The 20,111-nt window shown below is 39.4% G+C and overlaps 1 protein-coding gene across 1 annotated transcript; it reads right to left on the bottom strand.

Annotated features, from left to right (window-relative positions):
- Positions 1-277: 277 nt before the first annotated feature.
- LOC123231537 lies at positions 278-19,602 on the bottom strand. Its single transcript, XM_044657808.1, has 9 exons — positions 19,519-19,602; positions 13,651-13,896; positions 10,048-10,254; positions 8,348-8,581; positions 7,013-7,166; positions 5,168-5,277; positions 4,727-4,840; positions 1,748-1,894; positions 278-412 (listed from the first exon to the last, which is right to left on the bottom strand). Exons 1-9 carry the CDS (start codon positions 19,600-19,602, stop codon positions 278-280), a joined length of 1,431 nt encoding a protein of 476 aa, XP_044513743.1.
- Positions 19,603-20,111: the final 509 nt, after the last annotated feature.

The following is a 20,111-nucleotide window of genomic DNA, read 5'->3' on the forward strand; positions in this document are numbered from 1 at the left end:
CCAGTCTCCTTCCACACACATCTAAATAATCTTTGCAATAGTTTCTTCTGAAATATTTCTTTGTAACTGGACATTAGAAATGCAGACAAATAATTTCCTTTCTTTTACCTTTGTTTTTAAATTGAAATTCAAAGAAATCCACTTTCACCAAGCTAACTGCATAGTTATTTGAAAAGATGAGATGGCTTTGTACTTAAAACATTGTAACCCATCCGTGAATAAAATGTTTCTCAGGAAAGGAGAATGGAAAAAGAAAAGCAGATGTCAAGTTCTCAGACTAAGGCAAATTGATGGCTTGGTCCTCAGTGAATTTGGGGATCTTCTTAAACTCGCTTTGCTTTTTAAAGAAAAGCTGGGCCAGGATGTGGTCTGCTGTCGCATGGATATAGTCATCCAGGTCCAGGGTTTGTAGCTGTCAATGAAAATAAAAGGATACCACATGAGGACTCTCCCAACTAGAATTTCTAAGATTAACTTAAAAGTATGTTAGAGCATGCAAGATAAACTGGATGCTGTGATCCAGACACTATATTTCTATGAATACAACCTAATAATGGACCAGTTTTTTTTTAGGAGCCACCATATGAAACTGTTACCTCATGTTACAGTTTTATTCAGCTAAAACACCTACATCAGTTGTATATGTGCATGTGTGTCAGTGAGTACATGTGAGTGTGTGTGTGATATCTAGACTTGTGATCTTATCCATGTGGACCTATTCCCAGCAAGGAAACCCCCTCTACCAATATAGATGAATAGTTCTGTAATTTAGTCTTTAAAAAAAATCTTTATCTTCTATACTAGTAACAACTTTAAGACAGAAGGGCAAGGGCTAGGAAAATGGGATGAAGTGACTTGTCTAGGGTCACACAGCTAGGAAGTGTCTGAAGGCAGATTTGAATCTACTCTATGCCTGGCGCTTTATTCTCTAGGCCACCTCGTTGTCCCCTATAAGTGATTTGCTTTGAATTATGCAGCCAGTCTGCGTCAGAGATAGGATCTGAACAGAGTTCATCCTGCCTGGGAAGCCAACTCTCTGGACACTATACACCACACTACCTTTCACAGATCTTTCATAAATGACTTGCTACCCATCAGGGTGTCCCCTCAGTTCTGTGCTTTTTTATTTAAAAAAAATTAACTATGGGAAAATATCCAAAATAAAAATAAAAAAGGAAAAAAATTAAATGCAATCCTTTGCTTTTATCTTGTGTTAATGTCACTTTGTTAAGTTGGGCTTAGAATTTTAGTCTGTTGAAAGGATCCTTATTTGGTAAATGTTTTTGTAAAGTGACAAAATATCTATAAAGTGAATAATACTCTCCATAACATACAGACACACATATCCCTCCCCCCACCCTAATGTTTTATATATGTTGGTATAAATATAGGTCTTTGTGAAAGGTTTGCTTAAAGCAAAGCTCCTGAAAATTAGGTAGATTAGATTTGGAAATTGATCTGAAATGGGTTCCATGTTTTCTCCATTCATAAATGCATTAATCTTGAAGATCCTTTTAAACCAGTGGTTCCCAAACTTTTTTGGTCTACCGCCCCCTTTCCAGAAAAAATAATACTTAGCCCCCTGGAAATTAATTTTTTTTTAATTTTAATAGCAATTAATAGGAAAGATAAATGCACCTGTGGCCATCACTGCTTTCCTGGATCGCTGCAGCACCCACCAGGGGGCGATAGCGCCCACTTTGGGAATCACTGCTTTAAACTCTTACACAGGGAATGCCATTCTTACCTGGTTTCCAGTGGTGAAGGCGAGAATGAAAAGCAAATCCTCATCACATGTACTCTTGATGTAATGCTGGGTTCCAATAGGGAAAAATACTACATCTCCAATACCAATGTTAAAATCGGTAGTCCCTTGGGAGCTAATAATTCCCACCTAAACAAAGATATAGAGGTTTAGTGGAAATAGGCTGATATACCAGCTGGAGGCAATAAATAGAGCCAGTCCCACAGTCAAGAAGAACTAGCTTCAAGTCCCATCTCTCTCTTTTTTTAAACCTTTACCTTCCACCTTAGATTCAATACTGTGTATTGGTTCCAAGGCAGAAAAGTGGTAAGGGCTTGGCAATGGGCATTAAGTGACTTGCTCAGGGTCACACAGCTAGGAAATGTCTAAGGCCATATTTGAACCCAGGCCCTCCCATCTTTAGGCCTGGCTCTCCATCCACTGAGCTACCCAGCTGCCCCCTTAAATCCCATCTCTGATATGCACTGATTGTGGGCGCTGGCCTTTCTAGTGCCCCACATAACTCTTGATGATCCTATGTTGAAAAGTAGGTGCCAAACTGTAAGCTACTTAAAAGCAGGCACTAAAACCTTAACCCTAAGGACTACCTTTTACTTTTCTTTGTAGCTTTATCACTTATCCCAATCTTGGTTTTTGTTGCATATTTTATTTGTTTGTTTGTTTGTTTGTTTGTTTTTTAATAAAACCCTTACTTTCCCTCTTAGAATCAATACTGTGTATTGGTTCTATAGCAGAAAAACGGTATGGGTTAGGTAATGGGGGTCAAGTGACTTGCCCAGGGTCACCCAGCTAGGAGGTGGCTAAGGCTAGATTTGAACCCAGGATTTCCCTTCTCTGGACCTGGCTCTCAATCCACTGAGCCACCCAGCTGCCCCCTGTTTATTTTATTTGTTGTTCATATCAGTCCTTTCTTGACAAAGATACTGGAGTGGTTTGCCATTTCCTTCTCTGGCTCATTTTGTAAATGAGGAAAGTAAGGCAAATGGAATTAAATTACTTGTCCAGGTTCATACTACTAATAATTGTCTAAGGCCAGATTTGAACTCAAGTCCTTCAGACTCCAGGCCTGCCACTTTATTCACTGTGCCACCTGGCTGTCCAGGACTCAACAGTAAGCTCTTACTAAATATTGACTGACTGACTAATCATCTGTATTGGTAGGGGGATTTTTCTCCCTGAGAAGTTACTCTGCCAATGACATCCCAGGTCTTCTCCCCTCCCCACGAGTTATTGTAAAGACTTTTTAAAGGAGAAGCCTTTGAGAAGCCTCAAGAAAAGCATGTGGTGATAAGGCCCTTCTCCCTGGAGGAAGATATTCTGCCTGTACAAAGGGTACAGCGATCATTCACTAATTGGTTATTATTACAAGCATTGCTGGCCCTATTACAAGCCCTGTTCTGAACAGTGTGCAAGTTCAGCTCTCTAAAACAGCATCAACTAAAGAAAGAAACCTAATTTTTTTTAAATTCAGGGTTCCATCGCACCTAGCACACAGGCCAAATCAAGCACCCAGACTGACTTTGTAATGAGATCACATCTTCCCTTTGCTAGCAGCCAGCTCCCTTCCTCACCCCTTTCTGAGGCTGTCCCTCACCCCCATTTTGGGACACATTAAGGAGAGTCCAAGATCACCATTTGGACATGCCCTTGCTCGATAATGCACTCCTTTAGACTATGCACTCTTATATACTAGCAGATATAAGATAATGCACTCTTATAGGCTATCAGTCCTTCCTAATTTATAGGATGCTGCCCCTCAGATGCTTACTGTTACTGAGGACACGCATTTCAGTTTGGCAGTCATAAACATCAGAGGTTTTAGAGCTAGCAGGGACCTTAGGGATCATCTAATCCAATTCCTCCATTTGGTCAAATCCAATTCAATAAACATTTATTAAACACCTACTATGAGCCAGGAACTTTGCTAAGAGTTGGGAATGCAAAAAAGAGACAAAAAAGATAGCCCCTGCCCTCAAGGAGTTTATAATCATGGGATGACAACATGGAAACAAATGTATACAAAGCAAGCTCTATGCAGGATGACTAGGACCCAATAGAAAGAGGGAAAGCTCTGACATCCTGAGGGGCTGGGGGAGGCTTCCAGCAAAAGGTGGGATTTTAGTTGGGATTTAAAAGACAGCAGGGAGGTTAGTAGTCAGAACCAAGGAGGGAGAGCCTTCCAGGCATGGCACATGGCCAGAGATAATGCCCAGAGCTGAGAGATAGAGTGTCTTGTTCATGCAACAGCCCAGTGTCACAAGAGTAAAGTATTAGAAGACAAGAAAGGTAGGCGGAGGCAAGGCTGTAAAAGGCTTTGAATGTTAAAAAATGTATTTATTCCTGGAGATAATAGGGAGCCACTGGAGTTTGGGAAGAGGAGAGAGGTGTAAACATGATCTGATCTGCATTTTAGGAAAATCACATTAGTGGATAAATGGAGAATATATTGGAGTGGAGAAACTTTTGAGGTAGGCAAACCTACCATCAGGTTATTGCATCCAGGCATAGTGAGGGCCAGCATTAGTGTGGTGGCAGCGTCCACCTTACATTAGGAAGCTGAGGTCTCCCAAGGCTGATTTGCCTAAGCTAACACAGATAGTAAATAGCTAGAACTTTTTTTTTTAAAACCCTTACCTTCCATCTTGGAATCACTATTGTGTATTAGTTCCAAGGCAGAAGGATGGTAAGGGTAGGCAATGGGGGTTAAGTGACTTGCCCAGGATCACACAGCTGGGAAGTGTCTGAGGCCAGATTTGAACCTAGGATCTCCTGTCTCTAGGTCTGACTCTCAATGTACTGAGCTACCCAGCTGCCCCCAAGTAGCTAGAACTTTAACTTAGATCCTCCAGCATCAGTCAAAGATTTTTTTAGTGGAAGTGATTATCTACAGTTTCTTTTCGACTTTTGGGGACATTAGAGAAAAAAAAGAAATCTGTTTGCACAATAGTTTTAAGACATCACCTTTCCACATCCACTGATGACATATCCCATTTCATTAGCGTTAAAGTGAAAATGAGGCTGTCGTAAGCCATTGGTGTAAATTCTGAGAGTTCCCAGGGTAAGGGTATTTTCATGCTGAAACCAGAAAGAAATATAGACATTTAGTTAACATGCTCTCTTACAATATAATAGTCTTTTTGGAATCTGCTGGAAGGGAATATCAGGGGAATGCTGGCTCTTTCTGATTAAAGGGCATGCCCACATCACATCATTCAGATCCCCAAATCCATATTGAACCCTGATTTCCTGTCCATGTTGCTCTACTTAAACTATTCCTTGATAAACCTTTTCCTGGCTGTTGATCTAAAAACAGCTTGAATTAAAAAAAAAGAGAGAGATTTGAATCCTACTCTAATATGTTATAAATTCCAGTTCCCATACATGTAATATTCCCCAAATTACCTGATTCAAGGATTCGCTGAAAATTTTCTCATTGTCACTGAGTCCATTTCCATTTTTTCGATATCGAGCCCACTGGATTATTCCCCCTGGAAATCGAAATTCCTTTGAACCTAATAAGAGGAAGTTTGAAACCACAAGTCAAACCAAAGACTTCCAGTCATCAATACAAAAGATGGGAGCAAACACGGGACATAATAAGATGTCAGCTTTCCTTTAGGGAGAACAGGTGAGCATTGGGTGGAATGATTTGAGGGGTGTTACAAGACTCTACTGGCCCCCCCAAATGATTGGTCTGCTATAATATTTGTTATCTAGCCTAAAACTCCTATCATCAAAATCCCCTGGAGTGAGATAAAAGTAGGGTCATTGGTGGCAGTGAGGTGTGCTGGAAAGAGGGTAAAATTTGGAGTCACAAGAACTAAATTCAAATCCCAACTCTCTGGCACTGAATACCTATGTGATCCTGGACAAATCATTTCATTTCTGTGGTTTCTTCATCGTTAAAAGAAGACTGGACTCAGTGTCTTCTAAGAAATCATCTAGCTTTCAATTTATGTATGCTCCTGTGATTGTCTCTAGAGGCTGCCACTAAAATGCATGCCACCCCAGTGGTTGGGTGGGCTTAGACCTCTCCCATGAATACCTCACCATCAGTTAAAATATTTACGTGTGACTGAACAAGGCCTTACAAGTTCCAGTGAGGTGAGTAGAACATCGAGTAGAATTTTTCATAACAAAAAAAAAAATATGGGAGTAAAGACTTACTGCATTGACTCAGAAAATGATGGTGGGAGGAGAGAATGGAGAATGGGGAAGACAGAAGCAGAGGTGAGGGTTGGGATCTGCAGAAGCAGGGTAGGGATTCATAAAAGCAGTAGAGCAGCACCCACAGTAATAATAACTAGCATTCATATAGCATTTTACAACTTTCAGAGCACTTTATAAATATTTTCTCATGTTATAGTACCCCAATGGGGTGTTACTGAAAACCAACCCCTATGGATACCATACATTGCAAATCCATTATCCTCTCAGACAGCTCTGTTCTTTTTTAGAATACTGCCTTGTCCTCAAACTCCCTCTACTGTCATTAGCTTATTAGAGCCTGTTATCTCTGTCTGCAAAAACAAACAAACAAACAAACCTTCCTTTTGCCATACAAAATGCTCTGGAGAAGAAGGGGGTGGGGGAGAAAAATCAGATCTTATAACTTCAGAAACCTTATGTGGAAAATTGCTATTACATGTAATTGGGAAAATAAAATACCTTAAAAACACACTGGAGGGGGCAGCTGGGTAGCTCAATGGAGTGAGAGTCAGGCCTAGAGACAGGAGGTCCTAGGTTCAAACCCGGCCTCAGCCACTTCCCAGCTGTGTGACCCTGGGCAAGTCACTTGATCCCCATTGCCCACCCTTACCAATCTTCCACCTATGAGACAATACACCGAAGTACAAGGTTTAAAAAAAAAAAAAACACTGGATAATGCAATGGAGGAAAAAAGGAAATTATTGAAAAAAGAAGCAGTCTTGTAAACTGAAATTAATTACAGAAGCTATCTACTTAAAGGACAGGAAGCCAAAAAGATAAAGTTATAATCGTACAGAGCTGTGCGTCACCGGCCCATTTTGCTTGTGCCAAAAAAGATACGAGGTTATTTCATATCTTTCTAAGTCCAAAGAGAAAACCCTATCAGAACTTCATATTGCTAATCTCTTTAATGACAGTAGAGCCTCATAAAATCCTCATCTGGCTCCATGCTTATTGACTATATGAACTAGAACACTACATCCTAGGTCAAGTATGTTTGAGCTTCAAGAAAAAACATCATGTTGGTTCAGACTGTACCTTTAAGATCATAAAAGTATCGCCACACCAGGCTGTCTGGAGACTGTATGTAGCTGGCATTCATCACCAGCTCAGCCAAATTGGGCGGAAGATTGACAGCCTGGTCCTCTTCTTGTTTCTTGAATGTTCTAATGAAATCAACTCCACCTTGAGGCTAAAACAGACAAACAGTAGTACCATTAATTTTTTATCCATCCCTCCTTAAGACATCAAAGACACAAACAGCCCTACCCAAAGTCAAATTACAACTAAAAGTTTGGGTAGTATCTCACAAGCATATATACTAATTTTATTTCAGTCTTCTAGTTTAAAGAAATACGGAGAGCATCCATTGTGAAGGATCCTTCTCTCAGCCAGATTTCTAACTGTCAGTCTTGAAACCTTACCTTATGGATCTCCCAGCTGGCTACCACTGCTTGGAACCCTTATTTGCTCACTATCCAAATCTTATCCCTTTGCTGGAACAGTATGTGTTCTCCCAGAATTCCTCTGGAGATAGGTGATCTTAAGATTTTAGGGATACGAAAAGTCACTACTCACAAGGAACAGAGTAGGGACCTTTGCATCGGACTAAGAGCATACAAACAATTATTTGTGTCAAACACACTGTGTTATTGTACCCAGTAAATGTTTAATAAATGTTTAGTTTAAGTGAATTTCCCATTTCTCCCCAACACAGATAGTGTGTCTCATGGAAATCCCCAGGAAAGGTGACAAAAGCAATTCCATGTCTAGCATCAGGCAAGACATGGAGTAGGGCATCAGGAGAAACTATCCCACAGTGGAATGGTCTTTCTTGAGAAGAAGTGGGCTCCCACTACTAACATTTCTAAGTGAATATTGGAGAATCACTTGTGAGGAAGGTTGTAAAAAAGACTTCTAGAGGTTCAGGTAGGAGATGTGCTGGAAACCCTCCAAGGTCCCTTCTCCTCTGAGATGCTACAGTTCTCAGGTTGATGGCTAGCAAGGTAAACTTGAGAAATGTGTTCATTGAATTGAATTTCTTTAGGCTCTTTGGGAGCCTAATTTCTTCTAGCCCTACCTGAAGACTCTGGGCTGGCTTTCATGGTCCATCTAAGTTAACCCAAAGTTCCATGGTGGCATTAACTTCAAGACATGGTACAGGGGACAGCAAGGTGGCTCATTGGATTGCGAGCCAGGCCTAGAGATGGGAGGTCCAGGGTTCAAATAGATACTTCTTAGCTGTGTGACCATGGGCAAATCATGTCACCCCCATTGCCTAGCCCTTACTACTCTTCTGCCTTAGAAGCAATACATAGTATTGATTCTAAGACAGAAAGTAAAAGGATTAAAAAAAATAGACATGACACAAACCTTGAGGGATCTGGATGCGATGTCCTCTGGTGTAGAAAAAAACACATCATCAACATCCAGGGTCTGAAGCTCATCATGAGTGGTGAAGAAGAGCAAGAAAAGGCAGTCCTCATTTCCCACATTCTTTATCCAGTGCAGGATATTTTTAGGGAAGAAGATGATCTGACCAGCTGTGACATTGTATGTGGTGACCACACTGCCTCCATCATCAACTACTCCAATCCAAGCAGTCCCCTACAGGTCAGAAGGAAAAACAAGCAAGAGTCACCATTTGTGTGTGTATACAAGTCAATAAGCATTAGCTCTGGGGTCAGAGGACCCAGGTTCAAATTTTTTCTTTGCCTCTTAAAGATTTCATGATCTCCCACTTTCCAAAAGTAATTTAACCTCCTTGAGTCTCAGTTTCATTGTCTATGACATGAAAGGCTTGGTCTATATGGTCTCAGAGGTCTCTTTTATCTACAAATCTAAGATTCTTTGAGTTTGCTTTTTGTGTCTCCATTTCCTTATTTGTAAAATCAAAGGATTAGATTAGATGTTCTCTCAAGCGTCTTTCAGTCTCAAGATTCTGATTTGTCCCATTAAGGTAAATAATCAGAAAGTGCTTACTCAGCATAGTTATAATCATTAATTGTATTTTATCTTATCTTATATTTTATTTTATAATTAATTAATCATCACATAGAAATTAGTTGCATGTCCCTAATCAAACTAACTAGAACTATTCAAGTAAGTCTATTTTCCCCTAGAAGAAAATTCTTTTTAGATTAGAAGAAAATTCTCTGGACCTGAATAACAAAAGATGATCAATTTGGAATTCCATAATTTTGATCACAGGGACTCTGAGTTTCACCTTGGAAAACTGATTCTTTCAGTTATTGCTTTTCCTGGAAAGAAATTACAATTCTTTTGGCTATAGATCATAATGGACATTCATTGCTATTACTAGCAGTGTCAAACTCTACATAATATTTTCTTATGATCCAAAAAGAGACAATATGGAATGGGAAATAATAATAAGACTTATATAGCACTTTAAGGCTTGCAAAGTTCTTTACAAGTGTTATCTTGTTTTATCCTCTAAACAACTATAAGAGTTAGGTCCTATTATTGTTCCCATTTTTTAGATGAGGAAACAAAGGTAGACAGAAATTATATGGCTACTGAGTATCTGAGGTGACTTGAACTCAGATCTTCTGACTTTTCTTGTAGTACTCTGTCCACTGTGCCTCTTAAATAAAGTATTAGACTTTAGGATAGAGTTTGGGTTTGAATTCTGTCTTAGATACTTTCGAAATGATCATGGCCAAGTAAATTAGCTTTTAAGAGTCTTAGTGTCTTCATCTTTAAAAATGGAGATAAAATTACTTGCTGTGTGTACCAAGCAGAGTCCATTAATGAGAGAAAGGGAAAGGAATAAGCATTAGATAGAGCCAAGGTGAGCCAGAAACTGTGCTAAGGGCTTTATATATATATTCCCATTCAATCTCCTTTAATTAGTGAATTATACTCATTAAGAATAGCAGGTGATAAATAATTTAGCACTGTAGACAAAAGTTCCAATTGATGCCAGAGGAAAAAAAAATAAAATGTTGAAGCTCTTAGAATATACCTGGCCCAAATCAGAGAGGTCTCTTGCTTTCTCAGGCTAATATACCGTAGAAATGCTTCACTTCAGAAGGAGAACAATCAAGACCTACCTGTGCGAGGTAGCCATGTTCATTGGCATTGAAGTGCCAGTGTGGGGCACGGAGGCCATTGCTTTTTATTCTCAAGGTTCCAAAAGTCATGCGTGACTGCTGCCTATTCAGGCTGGTGCCAAAGGCCTCTTCTTCAATGCTAAGGTAGTCCTTGAGATTATTCCGGTATCGTGCCCATTGGATGGCACCACCTGGGAACTCAAATACCTAGAAAGCCACGGACAAAGGGAAAGCCACCAGTAAGCAGAGTGTTATGTCTGAGGCTTAGAGCCAATGTGGACCTGCTTCTTTGGAAGAGGGAAGTGAAAGAGGAGAGAGAGGTGAAATCAATTTAAAAAATCATTGTTAAATGCTTGCTCTTTTCAAGGCATGATACTAGACACTGAAGACAGCCTAACACTCTGACAAGTCTTTGAGCTCATTGATGTGGGTATTCCCTCCCATGATGCAGTTTATTACCCAGCCAGGCCTGTCAATCCTATGCAATTCTCCTCCATGTTCTCCCATAAATTCACCCACAGGAGAGCCACCCAATATGCCCAGGACTTTCTCTTCAATTCTTCTGATACTGCAAAGACACCAGTGGGGAAACAACATAGCTTTTGCCCTTAAGAAACTTATAATCTAATTCAGGGACAAGGGGCTGTTCAGTCATTCAGTCCTGTCTGACTCTTGATGGCGCCATAGACCAGAGCCCATTAGATCATTCCATCCTCCACTCTCTCCTGAAGTCTGTCCAAACTCATGCTTGTGGCTTCCATGACCCTATCTATCCATCTCATCCTCCGACATCCCCTTCTCCTTTTGCCCTCAATATTTCCCAACACCAGGGTCTTTTCCAGTGAGTCCTATCTTCTCATTATGTGGCAAAAATATGTAAGCTTTGGCTTCTATATTTGTCCTTCCAATGAATAGTCTGAATTAATTTCTTTAAATATTGACTAATTTGATCTCCCTGCTTTCCAAGGGACTTTCAAACGTCTCTTCCAGGAGCACAGTTTGAAAGCATTGATTCTGTGTGGCTCAGCTTTCCTTCTAGTCCAGCTCTCACAGTCCCACAGTCATACATCGCTACTGGAAAAATCATCATTTTGACTGTATGGACCTAGATGGCCAGGTGATGTCTCTGCTTTGGAGTCTGCTGTCCAGATTTGTCATAGCTTTCCTTCCAAGGAATGCAAGCTTCCTATAATTTCATGGCTGCAGTCTCCATCTGCAGTGATTTTTGAGCCTGAGAATATAAAATCTGACACTGCTTTCATTTCTTCTCCCTCTATGGGACAAGTTGCCATGATCTTAGTTTTTTCAAACCAGCTCTTACACTTTTGTGTATCTAAAGAAGTGTGAGTTAAGATAAAATATAATAAGAACAGGGGAGAGAACCAAAGTGCAACAAGGATTTGGGACAGGGAGAGATCACTCTCAGTTAGGATGGATCATGTATGGTTCATAGAAGAGGCAGCACCTAGTCTTAACCTTCAATATAGAGAAGGATTTTAGTAAGCAAAGATAAATGGGGAATTCATTCCAGATAGAGGGTATGGCCTTTAAGAATGCACAGAAGTGGAGGCAGCTGGGTGGCTCAGTGGATTCAGTGCCAGACCTAGAGATGGGAGGTCCTAGGTTCAAATCTGGCCTCAGACACTTCCTAGCTGTGTGACCCTGGGCAAGTCACTGAACCCCTGTTGCCTAGCTAGCCCTTGCTGCTCTTCTGCCAATATAGAGTATTGATTCTAAGATGGAAGGCAAGGGTTAAAAAAAAAAGAAGCCCAGAGGTGAGAAGTGGCAGGATGTGAATAGAAAACAACTAGGAAAACAGTTCAGTTGAAACTGAAGAATGAATAAAGGACAGTAAGTGTGTAATAGGCTGGCAAGGTAGCTTGCAGTCAGCTTTATCCTACATGTAAATAGGGAGATATTTAAAGTTTTTAAGCAAAGATTGGCCTTGGGATTCAAAGTTTATTTTGACATAATGTGAAGAGTGGATTGGAGAAGGGAGAAACTGAAGCAGGGAAACTAGTTAGAAGGTTTTATAATCATTACAAAAGCCCAGGATATAGATAATGAAGACTGAACTAGAGCAATGGCAATGTAATTGGAGGGAGCAGATGTGAGAGTGGGCAGCAGAAAGGAGATCATGTTAACTTCAAAGGGAAAGATTTATGGGAGATAGGTAGGAAAACCATCAGGGACAGAGCCAATGTATTTCTCAAACTCAGCTGTGCTCACAGACGGGCACTGTTGGAGCTCACAGCTACAGTTCTGCTGTAAGCATCTTGTCCAACACAAATGGCCTCAACCACCAGAGAGTAAGCCTAGCAGTGTCAGCTATATCCTGCAGGCCCATCTCTACACTTCTTACCTTTGCTAGCTTTCCCTGGCAGACCTAGAAGCCAACTGGGTCCATTTGATCTAATTAAATCCAATTAAATTACCTTTAATTGCCTATGCTGATTGCTAAGGAGATAAGGCCCTTGTTCTTTGGACTGAGCACAGATCTGCCCTCAAACCACAGTCCCAGACACTCCTATCCCTGTTTATCTTCCTGGCTTTAGTCCCGGTTGACAACATAGCAGAATGTGGCTGACCCCAGAATTGTAATAAATATCTCCCTCTGACCAGTCAGCTTGCAACCTGGAGGGGATAATAATATAATATAGCATAATATAACATAACGTAACATAATATAACATAACGTAACATAATATAATATAACGTAACGTAACGTAACGTAACATTATATTATATTATATTATATTATATTATATTATATTATAAATAATATATAATGTAATGTAATGTAATGTGACATGACATGACATGATGTGACGTGATGTGATGTGATGTGATATGACATGACATGATATGACATAATATAATACAGTATAATATAACATGACATAACATAATATAATGTAATGTGATATAATATGATATGATGTGATGTGATATGATATGGCATGATATGATATGATGTGATATAACATTATATAATGATATAACATGATGTGATATACTATAACCTGATATGATATGATATGATATATGATATAATATAGTACAACAGAGTATAGCATAATATAATGTAATGTGATATATGATATGATATGATATATGACATGACATGACATAATATAATGTACTATATGGTATGATATAATATAATGTAATATAATGTAATGTAATATGACATGGCATGATATAATAATCTCTTTAAGGTTTACACAACACTTTACAAATGTCTCATTTTACTTTCATCACAACCCTGTGAGATAGATACTATTATGATTCCCATTTTATAGAGGAATAAACCGAGGAACAGAGAGGCTATGATTAACTGTAATTTGCTCAGGGTCACACAGCTAGTGAGTATGTGAAGGCTGAACTTGGACTCAGGCATTCCTAATTCCAGTCCCTCTAATCTATTGTGCCACCTAATCTAGGTCCTACGCTGACTCACATTACCCCTCTGTTCAGGTAAGGCTCCAGGTGATGGTACCTCCTATCTTTCAGAAAGGGACTTGTTTATTGAAATATTTAATAAGAACTTGAGTTGTTTGTTCATTTTCTAGTGAATGCTTCTTTATAACATGCAATTCCTACCTTGGATTTATGCAAGTGATTAAGAAATTGGAATTTAAAGTCGACAGGATTTTCATTCTTTGAGTCAGGGAGAGTCTCTGGTGGCTTTGGAAGGTCGTTTTCAGGCTGGAAGTGAGAGTCTGCACGGGGTCGGAAGTTGGAAACATAAACCAAGGAGAGAATCAGCACACCTATCAATGTGGTAATAATACAGGCCAGGAGACAAACCAAGAAGATCTTCATTAGAGACCAATGACTCTTCTTTTCCTACAAGATATATGAAACCATTACTTTTTTTTTTTAACTTGTAAGGAATCTGAATGATTTCTCTTGTCCTTTGCTCAGAAGAGCTTTTGTCTTCTTTCTATTGACAGATATAAATGGATAGATAAATAAAGAGATGTAGAAAATTGGATGGATGAATAAATAAATACGTAAATGTGAGATAAAAAATACCTTTTTGCATCCTCTGAGACTACTAAGACATTTTAATGCTCCATTAACCCAATATATGACTGCAGGAATGTCCCTTAATCTCATTTTGCCTCAGTTTCTATAGCTGTGAAGTGAAGGTGTTAGGTTAGATGATAGCTAAAGTCTTTTCCAGCTCCAAAATTACATCTATGTCTATATTGTGAATCTGTATAGTTGCAGACATGAGTGGAAAGAGCTAGTATACCAGTAAATCATCTGTCAGTCTGACAAACCATTCTTTACACTCCTAAAAGCCAGTCATTACCTGAGTTCAGTTGTTGGATTCACTAACCTTATGGATGTTTCATGGACAGCTCAGTATGTCCCAAATTGAACTACTTATCTTCCCCCCTAGGCTCCCCACTCTTCCTAGCATCTCCATTACTATTGATGGCACCACTAATCCTCCCTCTTACCCAGACTCACAACTTGGGAGTCATTCTCCACCTCCCTTATCCAATCTCTTGCCAAGTCTGTCAGTTCTGCTGCATGCCTCCTGTACGTGCCCTCCTTTTCTCTGTCACTGCCATCAGCCTAGCATAGACCTTCATCACCTCACACCTGAATTGCTGGATGGTCTCCTGGCCTCCAGTCTCTCCCTCCTGCTGTCTCTTCTCCATTCACCAATCAAAGGAGTCTTCCTAAAGTACAGCTCTGATCACATCACCCCCTGTCCCCTCCAGATATATTCACTCAACTCTCCCAGGCTCCTTCCTACCTTTCCAGTCTTCTTCCACAAAGCTCTCTTCTGCCTATGCTATAAGCCAGGGACACTGGCCTCTTTGCTCTTCCTCAAACAGTATGGAGGGGGATAGAGGGAACAAGCATTGATTATGATGTGTCAGGCACTGTGCTAAGCACTTAACACATATTGAGCCTAGCTTCCAGTTAAAAAAAATGTATAAATAGGGGCATCGAGGAGGCTTAGTGGATTGAGACCCAGGCTTAGAGATGGGAGATCTTGGATTCAAATCTGGCCTCAGGTAATTCTTAACTATATGACCCTGTCCCAACCACCTACCCCTAACCACTCTTCAACCTTGGAACAAATACAAAGTATTGATTCTAAGAGAGTAGGTATGGGTTTAATATATATTATCTCACCAAAACTCTGGAAGATAGGTACTATTATTGTCCCTATTTTGCAGTTGAGGAAACTGAGGCAGGCTTAAGATGTTAAGTGATTTGCCCAGGGTTACACAGCTAGGAAGTATCTCAGCTTGGAACTGAACTAGATGCTTCATGACTCCAGACCCAGTGCTCTAACCCCTCTGCTACCTAGCTACTTCTGACACCTCTTCTTTTGACTGTATTTTTACTGGCTGCTCATGTGTCTGGAATGCTCCTTTTCCTGACTTCCTTCAAATCTCAGCTAAAATGCCACCTTCTGCAACAAACTTTTCCAGGACCTCTTTAATGTTTGTGCCTTCCCTATATGAAGAAAGAGTGAAAAAACAAATGTGTGTGTGTGTGTGTGTGTGTGTGTGTGTGTTCTCACCCCAACCTCATTAGAGTATAAGCTTCAGAAAGATGGGAAAAATTGTTGCTTTTGTATTCCCTACTACTTAGCATAGTACAAAGAAAGAAGGAAGGAAGGAAGGAAGGAAGGAAGGAAGGAAGGAAGGAAGGAAGGAAGGAAGGAAGGAAGGAAGGATTTATTAAATCATTATGCATAAATGCATAAATAAAAAACAACACTGGAAAATAGGTGCTACTACTATGTTCATTTTATAGTTGAGGAAACTGAGGCAAACAGAACTTAAACAGCTTATCCAGGGCTAGGAAGTGTCTAAGAACAGAGTTGAACTCATACCATGAGTTTGCCTCCAGGCTCACTACTCTATCACTGGGCCACCTATCTGCTCCACAGTTAGCATTAAATAGAATCATAAAAAAAAAAAATACTTGACTTAATTTGATGATATTATCTCTATTTTACAGATGAGTAAACTGAGACTCAGAGAGATTGCTATGCCCATAGTCACAGCTTTAGTGTCAGAAGCACTATTTAAAGCCAAGTCTCCTGACTTTTATCAACTCTACTACATTGCTTTAAAGGAGCATTTACCTCTATAAAAGGCTGAGTCAATATAAATATAATATAGAATTTAATCCTATTAGCTTCTTTTTTAACTGAAGGGTTTTTTGTTGTTGTTGTTTTTTGGTTTGGGGGCTTTGGAAGGAGATTTAAGGAAGGAGCTGGGAGTAAGTTAAATGCTTTCCACTAAGGGTTTAAAAAATGTTTGAGAAGGGCATTTCCAAGCCTGGGGCGCCTAAAGGAAACCACTGATTTCACAGTTTTGTGAAGGGCCGGTCCTATTGAGGTAAGTTGTTTACTAATTGGTCACCATGGTAGGGATTCAAGTTAGGGACTGCCCAGAAAGGAAACTGACCAATTATGAAAGAAGACAAAGTAGCTTGACTTCTTCTAATTTCCTCCATAGCCTGGAATTTATGCCCTATTTGCTAAGACATAAAACGTCATTTAGCATGAGCAAGGGTGATAATGGCATAATGTTTTTGAGAATAGAGAAGGAAATGAGCTCTGGGCTGCTTAAGGTGTAATTTTTTCCTGAAAGCAGAAGGATGAATCTTAGATGACCTTCCTGAATATCTCCCCAACCCCGTGATCCTCTACATAATGAATGCATTTGTGCCTATGTCTTACTTAACCTAACAGAATTCTTCATTCATGAAGAAGGAAATCCATTCAGAATATATCATTTTCAAGAGAAGCCCCAGGCATAAAGAAGTTAATTTGACAGCTAATAAGTGTCAGAGGTGGAATTTGAACCCATAGCTTCCCACCTCCTAGTCCCTATGCCCTGTCTCTTCTTTGGGATTCCATCACAGATTGCATATTCCCCATACAATATATGTTCAGCTTGCTACACTGGGGAGGTTAGTTGATCGCTTGCTTAAGGGTGGATCTGGCAACCGTTGGGCTCTGCCAGTGCTAGGAGTCTAGTTTTATTTTTCGTGCTCTATAATATGTTAATACAATTCAATGAAAATTGACTCCAGAAAATATAATGCTTGCATTATAGAATGGCTTCTAGAAAGGAGCATATTCTAAATGACTGCTTTACAGGTAATATGCTTTCATTTGGTGCATTTTTATCCCATACATAAATTGTCAGAGAAGGAAGGGTCCCTAAAGAACAGATAGTTCAAAATCCCTAATTTTGTTGATGATGAAACTTAAGGGGAGAGACATAAGTGACTTGCCTAAGGTCACCCGGCCACCTAGTGGAAAAGCCAGGTCTTTGGACTCCTAATCCAATTTTCTTTCCCATTTTGTCACCATACCATTCACTTTAACATATTTTAGCCATTATTATAATTTATGTTAATATAATCAAATCTAAATTGTTTCAGTTATAACTATCAGCTAATTTGCATTTGGATGTATAAAAAGTCAATTATATAGATTTTTTTTAAACCCTTACCTTCCGTTTTGGAGTCAATACTGTGTATTGGCACCAAGGCAGAAAAGTGGTAAGGGTAGGCAATGGGGGTTTAGTGACTTGCCCAGGGTCACACGGCTGGGAAGTGTCTGAGGCCAGATTTGAACCTAGGACCTCCCGTCTCTAGGCCTGGCTCTCAATCCACTGAGCTACCCAGCTGCCCCCCAATTATATATATTTTTAATGTAACAATCTATTCACAATTTTTAAAAGATTTCAGACATTACCACAACCACTCCTCCTCTCTGTCCCCCTAGAAACTAATATTTCTTCCTTATTTTTTTTAAAGAAATGTTTTGTTCCTTCTAATTATTGCCTGCTAGAAAAATAGGGTAGAGAGAGAGAGACCTAGCCCTTTTCATAGCCAGAATAAGCAGGTGGCTATGTGGCATACTTTGTAGGATGCCAAAGACATGGATAATGACAGTATCTGTTCCACTGCCTGGCCTAAAGCTCCCGTCATTAGCATTAGTCTTCTGGATGAAGCTATCGTTTGTTCCAAGATAATTCCTGTTAAAAGCTTACTTATAACATTTATAAGCTTTTGTTTCCCTAGCCAAGTCATTTAATCTCCTTTAGTCTCAGTTTATTCATCAACGAAAAGGGAATTATAATTTCTTTAGTACAATTTAATATAATTTCTTCTCACCTACAAGGTTTTGGGAGGATTAAAGGAAAAAATCTATTCAATGCCTTGAAAACTTTAAAACCGCATCTCATTTATTGAAACACTAATGCCTTTTGGGAAAGGAAAAACTACCAAGGCATTGGTATCCAGTAACTAGTCCATGGATTTGCTGACAGATAATAGGCTCCTGGAAGAACCAGATTAGAGAACTAAGGAAACAAAGAAAGAAAAGGCCCAAAATGGCTCAAAGTAGGATGGAAGAGGTGATCAAGGGATGGGCTGCCTCCATTAAATTTGATTCATTTGTGAAGCACCTTCTCTGTGAAACAGTGTTTGGTGGTGGGGACACAAAGACAAAATGAAACAGGCAGGTTCTGCCCTCAGGAAGCTTACATGGAGAAGTGGGGATAAAAGAATCTAACATTAAGAGAAACAAAACGGCAGGGAGGGGAGAAGAGAAGATTTGTATAGTCAAAATGACTATCCTTACTAATTCACAGCTGAAAAAGGTTTTAGAAATGATTTGGTTTAACTTTAATGTACAGATAAAGAAACTAAGGCCTAGAGAAGATAATAATAACTGACATTTACCAATTTAAGATATGAAAAGGTTGATTTTATTTCACTTAAGTCTCATAATAAACCTGTGAAGTTATGTAGGTCAGGTATTGTTATCCCCAGTTTACAGATGTAGAAGCTGAGTATGAAAGGTTACATGATTTTCTCATGGCTAGAAAATATTGGAGGATGAGTTTTTGCCTAGGATGTTTTTGATACTAAGTCCAGACCTACCCACTACACTATACTGCTGGTTCCCAAAGGTCCAATGTAATGTTTTTATGATCCAGTATTCCATATTTTTCCTTGCCTGCCCACTAGGATCAAAGGCAAAACAAAAGTCATCTCAAAAGGTTATAAATTTAAACTAATCTATTGGTCTATAATTTTTTGAAAAGATTGTGTGGTTCTTTTGAGGCAAAAGGGAAAAAAATTTGTTTCTGAATATGTACTAGTAACTAACACAAAACTACACAAAACTTATTTATCTCATGGGTTGTAAACACCCCATTCTATAAGTTGATAATTGGGCCACGATTATGTTACATATCATTCAATTTCAACCCCACTCAATATTCTAAGACAGAATCAGGAAATCTGGACTTTAGACAAAAAATTTCATCTTTGGAGACACTCTTTTCCTCTTTAGGTAAATGAGCAGATTAAACTAGACAGGATTTCTAAAGTCCCTTACACCTCTATCATATATAGAGTGCATACTAAAAGGAAAAAATAAAACAAAAACTATAAGAAACTGCTTACCAGGCCAGAAGAGGCAATCACCTTATCCCGAGATGGGGCAGAGGAGAAGGCATCCTCATGCATTTCAAATGCTGAGTTTTCCATTGCCCAAAAGATGAGAGCAAATAAAACTCCCTGAGTTAGTAAATGGATTGAAAGGATGTCTGATCAAAGAATATCAGTATTCAAGGGAGGTAGCCTTATATAGCTGAAAAACAAGGAAATTCAATGAGCTCCTCACCTCTAGCTCTGAGATAAAACCCTTTGAAATAGCCAGCAAATGATAGAGCAATAAAAACACTTCCCTTATCCACCTAACTTTGGTAACTTATGGGAAGGATCTGCTTATTTCTCAATTTGACCTTGAGATGAACTAACTCCTCTGTCCACTTCTCTCTCTCTCTCTCTTTCTCTCTCTCTCTCTCTCACATACACACACATTAAGTAAGACATTTAAAAGGAGAAACACAAAGAAATACAAAGATTGTTGATGACAGATCAGTCCAACTCGGAGCCATCATTAAACAGTGTGAAGTCATAGCCTGTTTGAGGTGTGACTGTAATGAAAAGTCTGTGGGAATTCCAGAGAAATGGGTTTCAATACTTCCTTCTTC

The sequence above is a fragment of the Gracilinanus agilis genome, chromosome 1, assembly GCF_016433145.1.
Source record: "Gracilinanus agilis isolate LMUSP501 chromosome 1, AgileGrace, whole genome shotgun sequence".
NCBI lineage: Eukaryota > Metazoa > Chordata > Mammalia > Didelphimorphia > Didelphidae > Gracilinanus > Gracilinanus agilis.